At 40.5% G+C, this 22,391-nt stretch overlaps 1 protein-coding gene across 1 annotated transcript in view; it reads left to right on the plus strand.

The window, feature by feature from the left end:
- The window catches only part of ITPR2 (inositol 1,4,5-trisphosphate receptor type 2), a 128,157-nt gene that overhangs the window by 56,028 nt on the left and 49,738 nt on the right, over positions 1 to 22,391 (plus strand). Inside the window, exons 11-22 of the mRNA XM_041468717.1 lie at positions 2,216 to 2,260; positions 10,205 to 10,359; positions 11,742 to 11,841; positions 11,979 to 12,139; positions 14,283 to 14,424; positions 15,188 to 15,346; positions 16,188 to 16,360; positions 18,543 to 18,662; positions 18,764 to 18,949; positions 19,687 to 19,938; positions 20,786 to 20,930; positions 21,875 to 22,025. Coding sequence (XP_041324651.1) covers positions 2,216 to 2,260; positions 10,205 to 10,359; positions 11,742 to 11,841; positions 11,979 to 12,139; positions 14,283 to 14,424; positions 15,188 to 15,346; positions 16,188 to 16,360; positions 18,543 to 18,662; positions 18,764 to 18,949; positions 19,687 to 19,938; positions 20,786 to 20,930; positions 21,875 to 22,025 — 1,789 coding nt within the window. The remainder of the gene's footprint in view (positions 1 to 2,215; positions 2,261 to 10,204; positions 10,360 to 11,741; positions 11,842 to 11,978; positions 12,140 to 14,282; positions 14,425 to 15,187; positions 15,347 to 16,187; positions 16,361 to 18,542; positions 18,663 to 18,763; positions 18,950 to 19,686; positions 19,939 to 20,785; positions 20,931 to 21,874; positions 22,026 to 22,391) is intronic.

Raw genomic sequence — 22,391 nt, forward strand, 5'->3', positions numbered from 1 at the left:
GCCTGAAAACTGAGTTCCATTGTGTTTGTGGTTTAATGTCAGCATCTCAAAACTTTCTCTAAAAAAATTTTTGGTTTTATTATTTCTGTAACAGTAGGGTAAGAAAAAGCATCATCAAGGATGTACCTGATTTCTCACCTGAGTCTCCTGTCTACATTACTCTCAGTCTACAAGTAACTTGTTTTGGAAGTCTCAGGGCAGTCTGTTCAGTCATTTTTCAAGAAGTCAGAAAATGTTAAGGGAGGGAGATTCTCCTAATTTCTCCTGTTACTGTTATAAATATCTCTATATATTTTAATCACCATTGTGTTGAAAGTAAACAGCTGAAGGATACCAGAATTCAGTTCATACTGGATAGGCAACTCTATTCACTTGAGTCCTTCAATGAAAACCCGTAGGATCAAGTCTCCAGTGCCAAGTTCTCTGTGCTGGCTCTAGTGACAAACCTGAGATGACCCAAACTTTTTCTTGCTTGCTTGCAACCAGCATTATCTGAAGGTAGCATAGAAATTCAGCCTTCCTGTACCTTCTGTGCACCTTTGCAGGAAGGCCACAGTGCACTGCTGGGACTGAGGGGCATTACCTGCTAATTTTGTCTCTTCTTGATGGGGGACCAAAGGCAGAGAGCTCAGCTTGGCTGCTAAAATTGGGACACCAGAATTATTTTAAGGTGTCAGGTGAACAAATGTCATGCTGGAAGAACTGTGGAAACTTAAGAAGGAACCAAAACTACATGAAGACTGTTGCATATGTGTATAAGTTCTAGTTTTTTGGTATTCATCTCTCATTCCTGTTGCTGTATAGCGGTAGCAAGAGGTACTTGGAGTTGGGAGACTGTGAGAATGTCAGGGAGGAGCAAAATGGACTATTTGAGACAGGTGTCAGCACAGGGAAGAAGGCAGGGTCTCTAAATTAGGTGTGTAACGGTAACACAGTGGCTAATGCAAAAAATTAAATGGAGACAGAATAAACCCTTGGTCATTTCTGTGTTAGCACATCAAGTTGTGACATGTAGGGAAGGTATTTTCAGCCACTTGACAAAGACTTGAAAGTTTTCCTCCTTTCTTCAGGCTTCTGTTGTGGAAAAGAGCAGGCATTTTGAGGGGTTAAAGAGATATAAATGATTATTTTTTAGTAAAAGTGTTATGAACGTAACAAAATCTCTTCACAACAGTTGTCTGTGTAATGTTAGATGTATGATAATGTGCCGTTGAAAAGTTCCACTGGGACTCGTGCATCTTGCCCTGTGCAACTCTCTCCTGACTCTTCCACACTGGTAATGCCAAATTCAAGCCAAGAAAATGACAGTACTCATCTGTAAGATGTATACACACTGTAATTGCCTAAGAACAAAATTGTCTTTTATAATTTATAATCTTACTTCAGCATTTTCATCATATCCTGTGTCAGGGAATATTGGTAAATATTGACACAAAATTGTTTCTTCATGTAAATCAAATCTCAAAAGGTTTTATGTGCAGCTAGTGAGTGGGTGTGTATGTTTTTGTTTATTTGTGAATATGTCTGCCTACATAATCCCTCGTCTTATAGGCTACATATTTTCCTTGTCAAATTATTATATTAAACAGCTTTTAAATAGTAATACTTTAAATTTATTATTGTATAGCATCTTTCATCCAAGCTTCTCATAGTACTTTAGTATTAATTAATGCTTGATAATCCTGATATGACATAGAAAATATTAATGATATTAATAATGGTTAAACAGAACTACAGTGTAATGAAATAATTTTCTCTAGTGGCATTGTCACTCCTGTTTCAAAGATGTGTTAGTAATGAGTTCACTGTCTTCTCCTGTAAAGTCTCAGCAGACATAGAGAATGTTATTTTTTTATCTCAATCTATCTGCCCAGGGTCAGTCCTGGAACTGATTGCATGTGCGTGGGTGAATATAACTGGCTGCATTTAGAATAGTAATTGTGCTTTCTTCATAATCCTTTTTGGGGTTGGTTATTTGAGATTCCTCTTGAGTTAACAAGCTTGATTGCAAGATGCTCTTTCTAGAGGTGAGGACATAGCCAGCTAAGTCAGCCAGAAATTGAAGCAGTGAGTCTTTAACACTCACGCTGCTTCTAAAACTCCACTCTCCTTTTGCAGGGTGGACACATAACAGAGAACTGAACCAAACCCTCTCCCCCAGTTACGAAATGTCTGAAAGCTATCAGGATAGTATTTGACTTCTTTTCTTTTCCAGCTTAACTCACACTACCCAGAAGGTAATAATGAAGGAAAAGCTTTGGTAAGTGGAATTTATATGTTGCATATAGTTTGGGGAATGCTGTATCCTTAACCTAGCAGATTCTAACATATGGAAGCTCTTCATAGCTTTTCTTTTCCTCATGTGTTCCAGCTGCTGGGATTGTTTTCCATATCCTGTGTAAGGTATGATGCATTTCAGAACTGGCAATTCAGAAAGTTTTCCCTCACTCTGAGGCAAATGATAAGAAACTTACTCAAATTCTGCATCAAAGTGGCATTAGTTGAAGCTGTTGTGCTTGTTGTCTGACTGTGGATATGAAATGTATTAGTTCTTCTCAGCTCAGATGCATTACTTCATGGCAACAGACTTTGCCTGGTACAGCACCAAGAGCATTATAGCTAATTCTGACTAATGAGGCCAGACATGGAGATTATGGTGTGTGAAGGAAGTGGAGTTGGGAGAAGTCTCCTTGGACGATTCTTATTGTTACTGAGTCAACAAATATTCCCAAAAAGAATAATTCCTCCATCAGATTAATGAGATTGCCTTGGAAAGGCTGAGATCTTCTTCAAAAAAATTCAATTTAATTTCTTTCTGCTTGCCTTACGGCTTTTGTTCTTCAGGAGGACACATTTTCAAGTTTTTCTCTGTACAGGGAAGAAATTTTTGATTTTTCATGAGAAGAAACTGAAGAAGCTTAAGATTCTTACATAATTAAATGCCTTGAGGACTCCAATTTTAATAAAAATGAAGCCTTTCATAGGAGTTGGCAACATTGGTTTTCCATCTTCCCTAATATTTGGTATTAGTGGTGATATTGCAATAACAGCTAAGCTGTCTAGAGAAATGAGAATTCTTTCCTGTGAAAGTACAGAAGTTCCACCAGTTGTTTCTCTTTTGTATTGGAATGAAACTTGAGCCCTTTGAAGCTTTGGAATGGAAATCAAGGTCAGTTCTAGAGTTCCCCAGTGAGTAGGTGTTAGGTCCTTGTCACTGAGGAGCCAATCCTATTGTACCACACCATACTTATTTATGGTGTAAGTTTGCTCTCTGTAGCCATTCCAGTTCATCTAAATAGTTAAATATTCCCTGGACTGGATAATGACAAAGACACAAATGTAAACTAAGCATGAATGTTAAAGGTGGTTTCACTACCAGTTTGGCTTATTCTTCCTGGGTATTGGTTTCAGCTAAAACCCCAGACCAGATAAATCACATTAGAGAAATATTTCCAATAAAAAAAGTAATTAAAGCTGATTGATGATCAAAGCTGATATCTCTGTGGAAATTTTAATTTATGCAGTCAGCACTTTCCTATTAAAGATATTTTGTGGAAGACCTTCTAGCAATTTTTGGTGACACCTCCATGCAAATCCAAGCCCACAGGCTCTATTAGTGTGGTAAAAATCCTTTTGGATCCTTCACCCCTTTATAATCTTGTTGAAAATGCCATGAGTCAGCAATGGCTATTTAAGCCTTCATTCTGCCCTGGAGCAACCCAATATAGAAACTTCACATCCCTATGCAGGAATTTCTTTTATGTTACAATGATGCAGTGCATTGAATTGTCCCTCAAAAGTAAAAGAATCTTGTAATATTTGGAGTTCTTAGCGGGTCAGCTATGTCAGTCTTGTATCCAATAGCGTGTAACCAGGAGCACACAGGCTTTCCTTGCTCTGTGGTTATCATCTAGTGTTTCCTCTGCCTGGTCACTGCCTTACTGGCTCACAGCAAAGGCATCTTCTTTTCCACCCTTTGAAGCAATTAATTTTGAAATACTGCCCATGAAGTAAATCTGGAGTGGGGAGGTTGAAGTGGACCTACCCCAGTGAAATTTGAAGTCTGAGTAGCAGGGAAATGGGAGAGGAATGAACGATTCCTTGTGACTGAAGGGCTGAACTTGTAGCCTGTGCCCTTGAAGCCAAGAAGGCCAGTGGTGTCCTAGGGTGCACTGGGAAGAGCATTGCCAGCAGGTCAGGGAGTGATCCTGCCCCTCTGCCCAGCCCTGGAAGGCACATCTGCAGTGCTGTGCCAGTCCTGGGCTCCTCAGCACAGGAGGGACAGGGAGCTCCTGGACTGGGGCCAGTGAAGGATGCAGAGATGATTTAGGGCCTGGAGCATTTCTGGCAGGGAAAGGCTGAGAGAGCTGGGGCTGTCCAGCCTCCAAAGGAGCCCCAGCTGAGAGGGGCCCTCAGCCCTGGGTGTCCCTGTCTCCAGGGAGGGCTCCGAGCAGGGCCCAGGCTCTGCTCCAGGGGCCCAGAAATGGCACCAGAGGAACGGGCAGGGACTGATCCCAGGAGGCTCCACCTGGACAGGGGGCAGAACTTCTTCCACAGGTTGCCCAGAGAGGGTGTGTAGTCTCCTCACTGGGGATATTCCAGACCTCTCTGGACACAATCCTGTGTCCTGTGCTCTGGGATGGCCCTGCTGGAGCAGGGAGGTGGGACCAACTGACCCACTGTGGTCCCTTCAGCCTGACCCATCTAGGGACTCTCTTCTCTACTGGGCTATTGGATGAAAGGGTAGCAGCTCCTTCTCTGTTGTTTAAAGGCAGCACAGCCATCTGTGCATTCTGTGCCAACCCTGAACTCCTCAGCATGTGCTGGGGCTGCTTGTGCGTATTCACGGCCTGGTTTACAGGGCCTGATCCCAGTTGCTCAGGCAACTGAATTTTGGGAAGCAGCAATGGAGAATGGTTTTCCATGATATGCAGCATTGGGCACAGACACCAAAGTTCTGCCTAAGCATATCTTTTCTGCCTCGCCTTAATTGACTCCAGAGTCTGAAAGGGTTTTGTCTCCAGAGAACATAAATATTACTGGAAGTCACCGGGACTTCTGTTCCCAAGTGTTAAAGGTATGTTTGGACTGAGGTTCATTGCTTATGAGCTGCTTCTTGACTATCCAGCCAAATTGTCTTGTGAAGCACTGCTTTTAATTCTGGTAAAATTTGGCCTTACAATGAGTTGATTAATATTCCCACATCTAAGCTCCAGAATAATTTTTTTTTTTAAATGGGAAGACTTTTTGAGATTTAAGGGTCTTAAATCTTCATCTCTTACAGTCTAGGAGATTGTAGTGTATCATGTATCAAAATGCAGTGCTCTGTGTTACAGCCCCCACTAGACCCAAAATTGGTGGTTTTTATGCTGCAAATCACTATGCTTGTTCTAAGGAGAGAAATGTGCAGCATCAAGAAGAATGCTACAAACATCCAAGAAATGTCAGGAGCAGTTGGGAACCTGGCATTTGTTAGTGCCTTTGTGTTAAAGGCTGACTTTGGATGGGTATGTTATCTCCATTTGTCTGCATTTTCATGAGAGGGCTAATTCTAACCAGTTCCCGTCTTTTATTGCTGAGATTTTTGTTAGGATTGATACTGGTATGCACTTACTTATCTTGTAAGGAAGTTGGGCAGTTCTACCGTGGGCTGCCTGGTACAATTTGATACATCTCCTTTGATTTCTGTTTATATATCTTTATGAATTTTCAGCATTCTGCAATTCTAACTTTTCCTTCTTGCTGCCAACCCAGATTATTTTTTTCTGATAAAAACTGTAAATTAATTTTTAAAAAATATTTTATTTTACCTTCCAGGAATGACCTTTATTGAACGATATATTTTATATGGGTGATGCCGTTTAAACAAGTAGAATAGACAATCTGAAAAACATTGAAAAGAAAAGAGAAAAGAAAAATCATCAGCTTAAAAATGGCAGCTTATATAAAGTCAGCAGTCAAACCACTGAGGAGTCTGGGGGAGAAGGGGAGACACGGATGCTGGCACATTATTATTATTCTGCTGTTGCACACGGGTCTGAATCAGCTCTGGAAATGCATACATTGTTTCTTACAGAATGTCTCTGGCTCCTAACAACAGGATTGCAACGTGATGTCTCTGCTAAAAATGCAATGACTCACAAATGAGTCAACAGTGAAGGTGTTACAGGAGGCTAACTGCTGTGCTGTCTGCCAGGGCTCCTATCAGGCAGGAGCAAGGCTGGCCATTCATTTACTCAATTTTCTTCTCATAAGGAATTTTAAAAATAATCTAACCTATGGAGTTCTGCTCACGTTACTGCTCTGTGAAAATGCTGGTTTTGTAAGAGCCTCCTGAGCTGGGTTAGCGTATTGAGATACCACATTGCTCTGGATTTAACAGGCATTTTCAGAACTCTGGCTGCTATTACATTTAATTTCTGCTGAAATCTGTAGTGCAGCTTAATGTATTTATTCAGGAGCAGGGCATTATCCTTGTCTGTCTCTATGCCACAAGAGGTGTCTTCGCCAATTGGACTTGTAGATTGGGTTTCTAAAAGAAAAGCTATTTTAGGTCTGTAATGTTTTTGGATTGCTTTTTGCAGTTGAAATGAAGGCCCTTCTGTAAGCAGAACTCCATGTAGATCTCTTGAATTTTAGGTATGATGCCCAGTTGAGTTAAAAAAGGAAGTTTTGGGATAGTAGCAAATTCTGTTAAGAGCTGTGAAAAAGGTTATCCGCTGAGCTGTAAGTCTCAAGGAGGACAAATCTGATTGGACCTGATTACGTTGTCACTGATTCCAGCATGGGATTTGTCTCTCCTTACATTTGCCCTCCACATGGCAATCAGTATGTCTGGATTGTTTCTTCTCTTTAAGCTTCTTTGAAAATCATAATGCACTGTAAATCAGTGGTGATAGCCCAGGAGTTACAGACTTTGTTGTGAGCCTGGATCAATATTTCCCCTTCTCACCAAAATGGTGTTTTTTCTCACTGCCTAGGACTCTGTTTTTGAATCTTCAGCCTTTGCTTTCCTAGGTTGGTCCCTCCCTGGCGGTGTCATGGGGGTTTACTCCGTTCCCCTTCCTGGATGTGATTATCGAGCTTTGCTGCTGCAGAATAAGGATTGGGGCTCACAGCTCCCTGTGCCAGTGCACACTGAGGTTTTCTCAGGCTGAAGGAGCTGACTGCTTTTTGTGCCACTGATACTTACACTGGGTTGTTTGGAAGGGATGGGTCCTACTCCTGCTGGGCAAAAGCAGAACTCAATGTGTGATCTCCTTGATCCTCGTGAATGATTTAACCAGTGCACAAGAATGATGTGATTGCATCTTCCTCACATTTGGATATGTGTCTGATGTGACTTGTGACAGCCTGCTGCTCGCTTGTTGTAGTTCGTGACAATCAAAGCTATATAAATTTTCCTTCCAGGAAGATACTATTTGGTAATATTGTTTTACCCACAGTTCTCTATACTCCTGCCATGTAATTCCCCTGGGCGTTTTTTTTTTTTTGTTTTTTATTAAATCTGCTTCCTGCCAGCTCACCCACTTTATACACTGGTCATGGTGTTCTGTGGTGGGGAATATCCTTTTGCCCAGTCTGGGTCAGGGGTCCTGTCCATGTTCCCTCCCAGTGTGGTTTCATATTTGGGTCTGTATTTTACTCAGGATAAAAAGAAAACCATTTAGGGCTGGTAAACTTGTTGCTCAGCTGGATCTATACAACTGCTGGGGTCACCGGGGAATGAGCAGGGTTAGCCCCAAACTGCTGGGTGAACTTTTCCACAGAGCTAATGGTTGTGAACTGCTAAAGCACAGTAGACCTGCCTCTGACTCTGCTTCCTGCCAGCTCACCCACTTTATACACTGGTCATGGTGTTCTGTGGTGGGGAATATCCTTTTGCCCAGTCTGGGTCAGGGGTCCTGTCCATGTTCCCTCCCAGTATGGTTTCATATTTCGGTCTGTATTTTACTCAGGATAAAAAGAAAACCCTACAATTATGAAGTGTTCTGCCTTGCTGTATACCAGTCATTTCAGTTTGGAATTATAATGAAGTGGGTAGTTTCTGGGAAACCCTAATTAAATTTCAATGTAAGTTGTGGAAAATATCAAAAAGTTTGGATGCTGTTCTAAACTATCCTGTACTACTCACCCCTTTACAGACCTCTTGGATTTTAAACTGGATTTCCAGTTTTCTGTTTTATTATGAAGTGTAGGAAGTAGTTTTTCATTTAATATTATACTCTGACTCACACCTGTTAAGCTCTCCGAAGGATTTTTTTAATTGTTTCTATGCCTTTTCAGTTTGTGTCTCATCATGAGTACGTACAACAAAATATATATGGAAATCACAAAAGCAATTTGCTATTTTCTCAATCTTTTCATATAGGTTAAATATTTTGTGCATTTTTCAGTAGTATTTTTGGGCATAAGATATAAGAGGGTGCGGGGCCTGTCAGATGAGTTTTACTCTTGTGCATGTCACAGGAGATGGTTGCTCTTAGTCTTAGCAAGCCTTCCTCTCAAACACTTGTGGCAATACTCTAATGACTAGAGGAGCCTAAGAAAAAATTTCTTTCTGGTTTTCTTTTGGGTTTTTTTTTCTTTTTTTTTTTTTTTTTTTTTTCTGCTCTCTCCATCCTTGATAGAAGTCATGGGATGGAAAGCTGGCATTTTGTAAGCTTAATAATGAAAAAATGGATGTTTTGGAAGGATTCAAAAAGTGCCTTGAAATTAATTGATAACTAACCCTTTCTTCCATAATTTCGTTCATCCTTGATTTTGTTGTTTAATTTCAATTGGCAATATGGATAATCAAAGCTTTGCCCTTGATTATCCCTTGCAGTTTGGTTTTTAATCAAGTTACTAATGCAAACCAAGTACAGTCTGGCCTTTTATGTTGTACAGCTCTTCCTTAGTGGTGTATTGTAAATCATTATAATAGCATTTCATGCTTCCAGGGTTGGATTTTTTTCTCTTTTGGCTTTCCTCATTCCTCTTCTCTCTGTGATGTATTTTTTGTACATGAATAGCCCTGGGCTGCCAGTCTCTTAATTGGTTATCAGTCTTTTCTAAGGTGTATAACTTGGCACCCAAGAGGAGCAGCTTTTACTCACACCAGTAATTCTGTTGGTTGCTGTGTAGATATGGGCACAGACTCTGAATGCTCCATCAAGCCAAGAAATGTTCTCAGGGAAGGGGTCACAAAATTCCCGTGGGCTCTCAGCACGTGGTGAGAGGCAGATCCCACCTTAGCTCATGGGCTTTGGTTGAGTAACTCTGTCCCTCAAAGGGAGCAACAACTCCTGCCCTTGCAGAGGACCTGTGCTGGACGAGCCTTGGTGTGTTATCAACCTGTGCTGAGATTTGTAATACACTCCAGCTGGGGCTTTGCCTGCCCCCCTTGCCATGAAAAGCTGGTCCTGATGGAGCAGATGTTCTGCGTCCTGCTCTTTGGAGAGTGTCCACAGGACAAGAGGAAATGGCCTCAAGCTGCTCTAGGGGAAGTTCAGGTTGGTCATCAGGAATAAGTTCTTCTTGGAAAGGTCTGACAAGCATTGGAAGGGGTTGCCCAGGGACATGATGGAGTCCCCGTCCCTGGAGGTATTCAGGAAACAACTGGACATGGCTCGAGTTTAGTTGACAAGGTGGTGAGTTTAGTGACAAGGTGGTCAAAGGGTGGACTTGATGATCTTGGAGATCGTTTCCAACCTAAATGATTCTGTGGTTCTCTGAAAGCGTGCTGCTCTGATTCTACAATCTGAGACAAAAAAGCCATCAAACTTACATAAAACAAAAATAGATTGAAACAAATTGCTTACTTTTTAAATCCCCTGCTTGTCTTAAAAAAAAAAAAAAAGAAAAAAAATCTAATTTTCATTCATTCTCTTCTTTCAAATGTGGCCCTTTCCAGATCAGCACTGTGTAGTTGCATCAGGTGGGAATGAGGGGTCTGCAGCTACTGCAGGTTTTTGAAGTTGTAGGTGTCAATAAAGCACATCCAGTGCTGCAATGCCTCTTTAGCGTGTGGATTGCTGTTGTTCTAATGACTGCCTGAGATCCCATGGAGCAAAATGCATCCTTTGTGTTACTCCAAAGCCAGTCGTGGTAGATTCTTGCTAGAAGGTAGAAAAAAAAAATTCAGATGTATTACCTGTCTGAAGGTAATTGAAGAATTTCTAATGGGCCCTGATGCAAGCAAATAACCCTTGTGCCTAATCAGCAGAGAGAAGGCGACCTTCCTGCTTCAAAGAAGAAACGCCAGGCAGGGGAGAAGATTATGTATACTTTGGTCTCTGTGCCACATGGAAATGACATTGCATCTCTCTTTGAACTGGATGCTACCACACTTCAGAGAGCTGATTGCCTGGTTCCAAGGTAAAATTTAAAAAAAAAAAGGAAATATAAAAAGGGCAGAAAATAGTGCTGCATTGACAGGGTTTCTTCCTGGCATTATGCTGGTGAGTAAAGAAGAAAAAAAGCAAACATGAGCAAGTATTATCCTTCTGTTAAAATTTGAGGAGTGTTCATGGATAAATAAGGGACGTATAAAATATGATACTGCTGCTGTGACTGGGCAAAATAATTATAAGGATAAAACAAGTGACACGTTGAGTCTGTGAAGAGCAAAAATAATGGTCTAAATATTGCACAGATTTGTGTGAGGATAGAATTGAGCTCTGTGCACTTTTGGAAAAAAATGTACTTTTAGTAGATTTAACTGAATTGCTCCCAGCAAAATAATGTGTGAGGTGAGCTGGGCTTCTGTTTCGCTGACAGACCATGATACCACTGAGCACATTTCTTATTCAAAAGTATTCAGCAAGTGATTTCTGGGTTTTAATTGTCAATATTTGAAATTTTAGCTTTGTAGCATAGCTGAAATTGGTTAGATAAGTCACACAGTGTTGGTTGTAACTGAATGACCTTGCAGACACTTGGGGCTGGTTGTTACAAGGGTGGATTTTAAAGGTGAGTACCCACAAATACTGATGTATGTGACTTGGCAGTGTGTTTGCTATGCTAAGTTCTGCCAGATAATTTGCTTACTTGAATAGTCAAAAGCCCATCAGCGTGAAAGGGAGAGCGTGAATGGAGACCATAGTGAATATATTTCAAAAGTAAAATTCAGAGTTAAAATTGTAATTGATTTCTCAGCTCTGCTTTTTGATAATACCACAGATTATCATATGGAAAGAATTTAGAAGGATCTGATATCTGCTCTTTGTTTACTTGATTTTCAGTTGAGAACTGGTACTGTAAATGCTTGCTCTGGAACAAGGGTTTGCAGATCATAATGATGAAGCTGTGAAACCACAGTCATCTTAATTTCTGGCTTTTGTGCTGTGACAGCTTAAAAGGGTTCGTTATTCTGCAGGAAAAAAATAATAAAAGAATTGGGTTTATTCATGAAATGTATTTCTGTTCAGATGGGATTTTATAACATCTTCCTTTTAGTTTTTTTCCTTTGAGGAATATTTTTCTCCTAGGCTTACATAAATACTAAAACCCAGCATTCTGCATAATCCCAAGATGCTGGCTGTTCTTGTTGCAGCTCTGGTCTGGGTGAGAAAGAAGGAGTCAAGGGAAAGGGGTATTGCAGTGTCTTTTAGGTGCACCTTCCCTTTTTATTGCAGTGGTTGGTGTGGCTCCTGCTCTCCAGCCTCATGCCACAGGCAGGTGTTGCAGGGCACACCACTTGCCCACGTGGGCTCAGGACTGATCCATCTCAGCTGCTGTGTTTGCTCTGTCCCCTTTAGGAACTCCTACGTCCGACTGAGGCACCTGTGCACGAACACTTGGGTCACCAGCACCAGCATCCCGATTGACACTGAGGAAGAGAGGCCTGTGATGTTAAAGGTAAACAAAATCCCAAACTCATTCCTGAAGCTGTCTCACTTCTAAGCTATGAAATGTGCATAATAATTAGGGTAAAGGTAAGAGGATTTCTCACCCACTTTAAACCAAAATCCCACTTAAAACCAAACCAATTGCAGATTGGGACGTGCCAAGCCAAAGAGGACAAGGAAGCTTTTGCCATTGTATCGGTTCCTCTGTCTGAGGTCAGAGACTTGGACTTCGCCAATGATGCGAACAAAGTTTTAGCATCAACTGTTAAAAAGCTGGAGAATGGAACAATAACCCAGAATGAAAGGAGGTTAGTGAGTTTTATTTTTTTCCCCTGCTAAATTGGTGTTTGGTTACTCATGATAACACAGTCATGGGTAGGTGATAGCTGCGTGAATAGAGGCAATTGGGAGAGGACACTTCAGTTCTGAGAGTGTCAGCCTGGGTTAGATGCCACCACTGTTGGAGCATCCTTGCTGTACCTCAGGCTGATCTTTGTATCTCCTGTGTAAAAAGAGGGTAAACAACACTTCCCCAGCTCACTGGCCACATAAATAAATGGGTAGTTTCCTGGGCAAATGTCTTTGTCTGGATTTCCTTTGGTAATCCGCTTCTGAGCTGTAATGTGAGGGTGCATTGCATCTGATTCTCATGTACATGAAAGCAGCACTGCAGGGCTCTGGACTTGTGTGAAGTTCACCACGCTGCAAACCTGCAAAAGCGTTGGAAGGCGGTCTCAGTGTGACTGAGAAGCTGCTCCATTTGCTTTCTCATACCTATTTCCCCTTGTTCTCTTTTTCTATTTTACATCAATTTGGTGTTTACCCCTTGTATTCATCCCCATTTTGTCTGTGGCACTATTAGAATGTGTTGCTCCTCACACCCTCCCCTGAATCAAGGGATTTTGTAGTACATTTGTTGTACATTGTAGCCAGATATATACCACTGCCGGTGATGCAGTTCACTATTTATCTTCAGTTGCCTGTGGTTAAACTGAATATAAGACAGCATCTCTGGCAGTGTGAATTCATAACTGTAATACATCATATACAGTTTTGGGTTTTTTTTGAAAGTGTTGATTTTTGGTGATGAAGCTGAATTTTTGAAGTCAGTTTCCAGAAGAAGTTAGACCACATGATTTAATATCCTAACATGCAGATTTTAATGCCTGGGTGTTGGGACTCAGCCTTGAAAAGCCATGGGGGCCATTTCATTATTGAGTTGACCCAGAGAGGGATATGACAGTATCCAGGTGGGGCGTCCCTGTATGAACCTGTCACTGTCAGTATTGTCAGGTCTTGATGTTGACAGATTGGTACAACAAACATGTAAAACTGTTTCACAACAATGCCGTTATTTCTTATTTCTTGTGATTTCCTTTGGAAAAAACCCCAAACCATTTTTTTTCCTGTCTTATCACCTTCTAGCATAGAGAAGTAGGAGTCCCAACAGTTTATTCCTTATTGCTCCATCCTGCAGCTGCCTTTTCTACTTTATTTGTGGGGGTGACACACACCTTCACTCAGAGGGTTTAGGTGAGCAGCCCAGCTCACTTGTGGATAATGGGAACTTTGTGTCTGGCTCCCACAGGTGACTGAAAATCTCTTGGGGATCTTCCTGCCTCTTTCATAGCTGGCAGATTTGTTAGTTATAGACTAGACATTGACCAAATTGAGATGATGCTGAGTTTTTAGTGTAAAAGATTGCTGGTGCTGTTAAGGGATATTCTTTGAAATCTGTGGACATCCGTGTTTCTCACTGCATGTCTGGTAAGGTGTTAGTAACAAGGAGGCAGCAATGATTTTGTTTTCTTTTTTCTCAATTTATATTGTCTTTTTGTCTTATTTTCTGAAGGTGGGATAAAAGGAATTACTACTGTCTCTGTTGTTTTTAGCACCTGCTTCTGACAAATGTTTTGTTTAGCAAAGAGTGAAACAAATGCAGTTTCTTGGGTCAGTATATATAGGAAAACAGTTATAGATTAATAAGAATATGAAAAAAATGTATATATGAAACAGTTTCATGGGTCAATAGGGAAATTATCTAGTGGCAGAATGTTTTTATTCCTCTGGTGAGTCCATCATCTTGTTTCATGATAAAGCGTAAAAATCCTTGCTAGGCTGTGTAAGCTTCTTTTTACTGCTCCTGGGCTTTGAGGCCACCAGGTATAGATTTTGGGTCTCTGAATACTGTGTATCACTCCAGCAGCCTGTATTTTTCTCTTGTTTTCCCTCTGGTTGTTGTTTAATGCCTTGGTAAACAGCCCTGTGATTGATTTAAGCTTCTGCTGAACCAAGGTTTGGAATCTTTAAGTACGTGTCAAACTTAACTTTGCAGTTGTGGAAGTTCCATTGTGCCAGGTAAAGCTTAGCATAAATGTGATTTTTGTTCTTAATGAATCCTAGCAAGTGTTGAGTGACTGTTTATAGTAATGATTTGTCTATTCATTCTAGGTTTGTAACCAAGCTACTGGAAGACCTCATTTTCTTTGTTGCTGATGTGCCCAATAACGGGCAAGAAGTTTTGGATGTGATCATTACCAAGCCGAACCGGGAACGACAGAAATTAATGAGGGAGCAAAATATATTGGCTCAGGTATGTCCTACTGTGTTAATAACTTAATTGTATTTGCAAACAGATTGTAGGAGAGAGTGATGTGAGAAAAAGTTATTTTTGGGTAAGTTGGCTTATGCCCGGTTGGATTTGTGTCTTGTTGGATTGGGTAGAAATGACACTACTTAGTCAAAGCTCATCTCTTGGTCCCTAAAGCAGAGTCAAGCACAAGGGGCTGTAGAGGGCTCTTAATATCCTGTGATTCTGATAAGATTTAAGATCATGTTTGAGAGCAAATTGTTCACAAAATTTGAGACAAACATGGAACATGGTCCCAATCCTGGAAGTGTTCCCCACATAGTGCCCCTGTGGAACTCTGACTTTGTTTGCACAAGGGCAAACTTGCAAGTAAATAAAATTAATGTCCTTTTTTGAGAAGTCAACTGAAAGAAATTTAAAAAAGGGGGAAAAGGATGAGACTGGACAGAAGCCAGTGTTTCATCATCCTTTTTCATCATTAAATTATCCAAAGTTAAGACATGTAACTAAAACTGTTTAAAGTTGGGGCTAGTAAAGAAGCAATATCAATCAGGTTGGTGGGAAATGTAAAGCTAACCCTAAATGCATAAAGCTGTGATGTCTTGATGTCTCAGATTGTGTCCCCACTTGTGTTTAGTCAAGGCTGTTGTGCTGATCCTGTCAGAGGACATTTCCATTGTCTTTGATTTCTGCTGAACTTCCATTCTCTAAGTAAAGCAGAAATCTGGGTCTGGTTTTCACTCTCAGTGGTTTTGATTCTGAACAGATATTTGGCATCCTCAAAGCTCCTTTTAAGGACAAAGGTGAAGGATCAATGCTCAGACTTGAGGACCTGGGTGACCAGAGATATGCTCCCTACAAATACATGTTAAGATTATGTTACAGAGTTCTAAGACACTCCCAACAGGACTATAGGAAGAACCAGGTCAGTGGTATTAAAGATAATTTTCCTCCTGATTTCTGTAATTATATGTCCTGGGTTTATCATGGTGCTCTGCACTTAGGAGTGGGATTCTGTGGTAATGGGGAAAGGCCTTTTTTTTGTGTGTGTAGCTTAGTAGTGTGTGAATTGAAAGTTCAACAGTGAATACCACAAGACCTCTTTGTACTTTTGCAGACTCAGACTGAGACTCTGGGGCTCATTGCTCCATTCATGAGCTTTCTGTTATTAAAAATATGTTCTTGGAGCCTGGATTGCAAAGTGGGAAATCTGCAAACTGTCTGTTTCTCTTGCTTAAATATTTGTAGAGGGATGGCAGTGAGTCAGAGCAGAGGTTGTTATATAAGGTAGCCTGATTTCCCACTGCTGGAGACTCCCTGTGAGCAAGAGGTATTTCAGAACATGGACTGAAGGGACTTCAGTGTGGCTTCTTTATTTTCTTTCCAGCGTTTTACAGAAATATTTCTGTCCTGAAGGGAGAAAAGGAGGAGGGAAGATTCAGGAAAAAAGCTTCTTAAACACTATAAAGACCTTTCAGTTTTTTCTTAAAAAAAAAAAAAAAGAGGTTGCTATTTCTTTAATTTTATATATATTTTCATGTATTAATTCATTCAGTTTATGAAAGAATGAGTTAGTCATCCCTAATATGGAGTCTTTTTCTCAGGGTACATATTTGAGGTATTCAGAAGTTCTTTTGTTCTGGCCAGTTCAGAGAGGAAAGTTTTGAGTGTTATTTTGATTGCTAACTAAGCTGAATGCCCCTTGTTTCTAAAAGAGAAAGCATTGCTGCTCAGCAGGTCATCATGGGAATTTTTTCTTTTTTCAGGAATATATTGCTAAGAACTTCTGCGTCATGCAGTCCCAGATTGGTTATGATATTCTGGCAGAAGACACCATCACAGCTTTGTTGCACAACAACAGAAAACTGCTAGAGAAACACATCACAGCTAAAGAAATAGAGACGTTTGTGAATTTACTCAGAAGAAATCGAGAGCCAAGGTTTGAAGTGGTCCATGTGGCATTTTTGCAGTAGCTGTGAATTGAATGCTATTCATTGCTTTGGTGTCTCTTTCTCCCTGTTTTGACCTGGCAAACAAAAACCCCACCTGTACAGAAAATATTAGAACTATCTGTAATTCTTCAATTTATCCATATCCACATTTTAAAACTAGGGCTTACTGAAAAGAGAGCTTATATTTTGCAGGACAACCTTGAAAATTTGGTCTCTGTTCTGACTGGGGCAAAGAGAAATTAAGAGAAAGTTTAATTTCTCCCAGCTCTGCAGCTCCTCTGTGAAACTGCCACTTGTGTTGGTTCCCCTGCCAATAATCCTGGTGTAAATTATACACACATGTCAATTTTTCTAAGCTTTTATTAATATCAGTTTTCCTGCAGGTTCTGACTCCAGGTCAGACCTGAAAAGGGCTTGGGACAGTGAAGATCCCATAAACTTGTGTCTAAACTGGATTTTGTTCCAAATTAAAATTTCTGGCCTTGAACTTCACTCAGCTGACTTTTTTTTTTTTTTTTTTTTTTTTTTTTTTTAAAATTTTTTGGGTAAAAAAAAAAAAAGCTTTAGGTCAGAATATAAAAGAACTTGGATTTCCTTATTTTTAAATGGAAAAATCTCTTTATTATTGGATTTTCAGTTGTAAAATGGGCAAAGTAATACAAGTGTAAAAATGAACATACTGAAGGCCAAGTATTGTCCTCTGTAATTGTGAATACCATTTCCACGTAGCTTTTAAGGATATATTGCTCAAGACCTTGGTGCTTCACTGCCTCAATTATTTTCTATACGCCTGTTTGGCCTCACTCTCTAATCTCATTGCCTCTCCCATGCTCAGCTTTGTTGGGTTTGGTCAATATGAAGAGGAAATCACAGGATCAGCTCTGTCTCTGAAGGGTCTATGTTTACTGAAAGTCGCACATTGCATTTTCTTGTGGTGGAGGATGTAATGGAATTTGTGCCATAACCACGTCATGCAACTGCTGTGTATCCACTTCTTCAGGAGTTCAGGAGCAATAAATGTTTCAAAATTGCCCCTTGCCAGAATGGTGTAATCTGAACAGTAAAGACTTGATCTTGATACTGATTTTCATGGAGAGTCTTGTAGATTTTTGCAGCACTGTTGAGGTGAATGAGAATTGTGGCATTCTGCTCTAAAACACATAAACTGCAAAATTAAAAACCTTCCTGAGTTTTGGCTCCAACCAGGTGACTTCCCCAGAATTCCATGTAATTATGTGCTGTTTGCTTAATTTTGACTTTGTGATTGCTATGCGCTTTTAATTACCAGTTGCCACAAAGTTTCATTTCAGTAGTGTGGGTGGATTTTTTCCTAAGTCTACCCTAAAAATCCTGTCTGTACTCACCCACTACAGTTTCCAGACTTCAGTGGGGATTGTGGTCTGTGCTTCGAGGTTCAAACTGTTGGATCCTTGGATGGCTGATAGCAGATGGTCAGAATTTGTACCTAGATTTCTAAAGAAGTGGAATATATAATCTGTGTATGTGTGCCTGTTCGCATCTGCTCTCCCACCAGCTCTTGAGCACCTTGCTCAGTTTTAGCTACATTTGCTAGAGGAGTGGTGGGCTCAGGGATACTTAATTCCTATAATGGAAAGTGGAAACTACATAGAAGGAAGAGGCCCTTTTTATATTGCAGTGTGTCAAAGGCTGAAAAATGGGTTACTGTTACTGCACATACAGGAATCCCTGAAAAGAGACAAACCCACGTACCTAATTAATGTCCCAGCTGTGAGGAAAGCCTCAGCCTGAACCTTGTTAAACATCAGAAGACCTAAATTTGAGATACAAATTAATAGGCAGCTGCTTTCCTTGCAAAGCTTTGTTCTTTCTGCTTTACATGGAATGACCTCTTTGAATGCAGAGTCCTATCTGCAGGTCCTGACAGTCTGCACTCTTCTCTGGTAGCCCAGCATTACCTGGCAGTTCAAGGCCAGGCTGGATGGGGCTTGGAGTAACCTGATCTAGTGGAAGGTGTTGTGAGTTGCAAGAGCTTGAACTGGCAAAGATCATATGTTGATAAATATCATGATACAGAATCCCTGTAGTCTACCCATGCTCTAGTGCTAAGTGCTAGAGATTTCTACTGCAGTTCCCCAGTAGTAGTTTAGGTCTCATGTTCTGCTGCACCTGTGGTTTTTTTGACTGCAGATTCTTGGATTACCTGTCAGACCTGTGTGTATCTAACACCACAGCAATACCAGTAACTCAGGAACTCATTTGCAAGTTTATGCTTAGCCCAGGAAATGCTGACATTCTCATCCAGACCAAGTGAGTATCTGTAATCAGAACTTGCCATCTTTTTGTTGTCTGCTCTCTTAAATTCCCAGCACTTTACTCGTGGCTCTGTTGTGAGTGGTTTGTGTTTGCAGGCTGGTTTCAACACAAATGGACAATCCTCTGGAATGCCCAGTCATCTCAGATGACATTGATGAAGAGGAAGTGTGGCTTTACTGGATCGACAGCAACAAGGAGCCTCACGGCAAAGCCATCAGGCATCTAGCTCAGGAGGCAAAGGAGGGCACAAAAGCTGATTTAGAAGTTCTTACCTACTACAGGTAAAATTGCTTATTCAAAGGGAAGAAAATGTAAACTCTCTGAAGAACCCCAGTGCTGTTCTTATCCAGTTCATTTGGCAATATCAAAAAAGGAAACCAGAATCGTGGGAAAAAAAACAAAAACAAAAAAAAAAAAAAACAAACCAAAAAAGAAACCCACAAAAAAACACCACCACCACCACCAAAAAAAAACCAAAAAAAAACCCAAAAAAACAAAAAACAAAACAAAACAAAAAAAACAAAAAAAAAAAAAAACCAAAACAAAAAAAACCCATGAAATCAGTTTCGTGCCAGAAACTGAGACTAAGAATTCATTTCAAGTTTTTCCTGTGGGAGTTATCACAGTCTCTGCTGCCTACTCCAGGCAAACCTTGAGTTTTCTCTGCTTATCACATATCTTTGTGTGTCTTTTATTTTGCCTCTAACCTTCTATTTATTGAGCTTTAATTTTAGGTTATGCTGCCCTGGAAGCAAGGCACGGTCTGAGAAGTGAATGTCCTGAGTGTCTTGAGGATTAGAGAAGAAATGAGATCATGGAATAATGTTTTACAAAATTGAAACAACAATTGAACAAATAGTTTTAATGTCAAGTTGCTCCCTTGCTCAACAAAATCACTCATTATTTTTTAGGATTTATATCAGGCTCACAACAGGCTTGTAACATGAGATTCTGAGATGTGTTCTTTCATTCCCAACCAATTTCCTTGATTACCACATTATTACCTTTTTTTTTTAAGGTACCAACTGAACCTCTTTGCAAGAATGTGCCTGGACCGCCAGTATCTCGCCATCAACCAGATTTCTGCCCAGCTGTCAGTAGACTTGATCCTCAGGTGTATGTCTGATGAGAGCCTCCCCTATGACCTGCGGGCTTCCTTTTGCCGTCTGATGCTGCACATGCATGTGGACAGAGATCCCCAGGAGTCTGTGGTGCCTGTCAAGTACGCCAGATTGTGGACTGAAATTCCTACCAAGATCACCATTCATGAGTGAGTTGAAAGTGCTTCAAACTAAAGTAAAAAAGCTCTTTGTAGGGTTAGTCTCAGCACAAAATGGCTGTAGATGTCCAGTGTCCACAAAACGTGTGAAAAGGCATTTTGTTGCAGAGCATGGAGCTATTAATTATTGTTACCCTTGGAAACTCCAATGGGCAGCTTTCAATTGTTAAATATTTAAATTTTAGTTTTTACTATGTTATTTTATTGAACAAGTTGGGAAGATGGAATGGCCTTTCCTCAGACCAGCTGCACTCCAAGTAATCCCATTGTGTCTCACATGACAGGTTTGCTAGGCTGGATCTTAGTTTTATACCCCAAGTTCAACAGAAAGCCACAGCTGGGAACCCAGAATTAAGACACAGCCTCTGTCCACCAACAACTCACAGAGGCTTTGGCCTTCACTTAGTAAAGTACTTAAGCATGTGTTAAATTTAATTTTAGAGAAAGGACCATTGTTTTCAGTGGAAACCCTGCCTGGCTTCACCGATTTGATGGAGCAGCAGCACTGGGATGCTCCCAGCCAGGGAATATCTGGCTGGAGAGACAGGAAGAAGCACAGCAGTGCAGCAGGCAGTGTTGTTTCTGTTAATGACCTCGTTGAATTGCCACAGCAAGATTTAAGAGTCCTATCTGCCACAAGAGCGGTATTATCCTGTCTGTATTCTTCCCATTCCTGGTACTGTTAAAGGGAAGGTTTGGGCATGCACTTTCCATATCTCCAGAGAGCTGAACTGAGTAATCTCAGAGGGTCATGATTTGTTCGTTTTTTTCTTTAGGGACAGCTGATCCTGATATTAGAGGTATTTAATTTTCCTTCTTTCTGTGCCTTGTATTGTAGGTATGATTCCTTCACTGACTCTTCAAGGAATGAAATGAAGATAAAGTTTGCACTCACAATGGAATTTGTAGAAGAGTACTTGAAAGAAGTTGTGAATCAACCCTTTCCATTTGGAGACAAAGAGAAAAACAAACTTACATTTGAGGTACTTCTCAGCTATCTGCATCCTACTTACATTATTCCTCATTTCAGATAAGATGGCATTGATTCTTTCAAAATAAAGCCAGTTGCAGAATAAATGTTGGTGTAAAATAGCCTAAAGAAACATCTTTTCCTAATTCCATTGTTCTTGGTACTGACTGGTATTGCAGAAAATAATATTCTTGTCTGCTGTATTTTTCCAACCTTTGTTTCCTTTCCTGGGGTGGTTGCTCCCACCCCTCAGTGGAGGGAGAGGGGATTTCTGGGGAATGAATGGTGAATTTTCCTGTTCTTTCTACATTAGTGAAATAACTTGTAAGGATTCTTCAGTATAAGTAAGTGCTGTTTTCTGTATAGGGTATTACACTCAATGAAACACCCTGGATAACCTAATCCTGTGGATTAAACATTGTTTGAAATTCCTGACAGAAACTTTAGATAGGCCTAGATTTTCTAGGTTCTCATAGCAAAGAATAAAGGGGAATAAAGGGGAAATGCTTACAGCTTTTATAGTTCTTCCTCCAGCCTACTTCTCTTTGTTTCTTTTGCCTCTGGTCACCTGAAATCACCTCTGTGCAAACCTATCATCTTACTCTTCTGCTGACTTCCCCAAAATCTTCTCCAAAGCTGCTGCCTCTTTAAATAATTTCCCAGAGTCTTTCTTCTTGATCTTATATATTTTCACAGATGCAATTTTTTCCTCTCAAACCTTCCTAAATCTCACCTTGGTTTTGCTGTCTGCTGTAACCTGATTGATCAATTGCTTTGTCTAATCCTGACAGACATTTAATGTCACTGGCCTTAGTCTGAAAATCAGTAGCAAGACTTGTGCTAGTTTGAATGCACTCAAGATCTGAATCTGAACAGTGGAAGCTGCTGTGTGAAATGCAATTGAAAACCACAAAGGCTGTCAGTACTTCCTTCATTTTTAATGTCTTTTTCTCATAGGTGGTACATCTGGCTCGAAACCTCATATACTTTGGCTTTTATAGTTTTAGTGAGCTCCTCAGACTAACCCGGACACTGCTGGCAATTCTAGATATTGTTCAAGTGCCCATATCGTCATACTTCGAAAGGCTGAGCAAGTTTCAGGATGGAGGTGAGATGAGCAGCACAGACTGTTATTCCAGTGGGTAATTAGCTTTTTAAGTTGGAATAATTTATGGAGAATCTCAATACTCTTTCAAGGTTGTGTTTCCCACATCAGCCCACCTACAGGAATGCATTGCAAGGGGCATTTAGATGATCAGCTAAAAAGGAACCTTTTTGAACAGAGCTGTATCCTTCATGACTTGTGGGTACTGCATTGGCGTTGCTGCTCCTTTGCTTATTTCAAATTTGGTTCTAAACCTCAATGCCCCTTGCTCTGAACATCTCAAGGGAGTTGAAAGCAGTATTTGGCTGGGCACAGGGATTATGTTGGCTCATCTATGGCACAGCTGATTGTTAATCTTCTTAGCACTTC

This window comes from Pyrgilauda ruficollis, unplaced genomic scaffold (assembly GCF_017590135.1).
Source record: "Pyrgilauda ruficollis isolate IOZ18807 unplaced genomic scaffold, ASM1759013v1 scaffold229, whole genome shotgun sequence".
Lineage (NCBI taxonomy): Eukaryota > Metazoa > Chordata > Aves > Passeriformes > Passeridae > Pyrgilauda > Pyrgilauda ruficollis.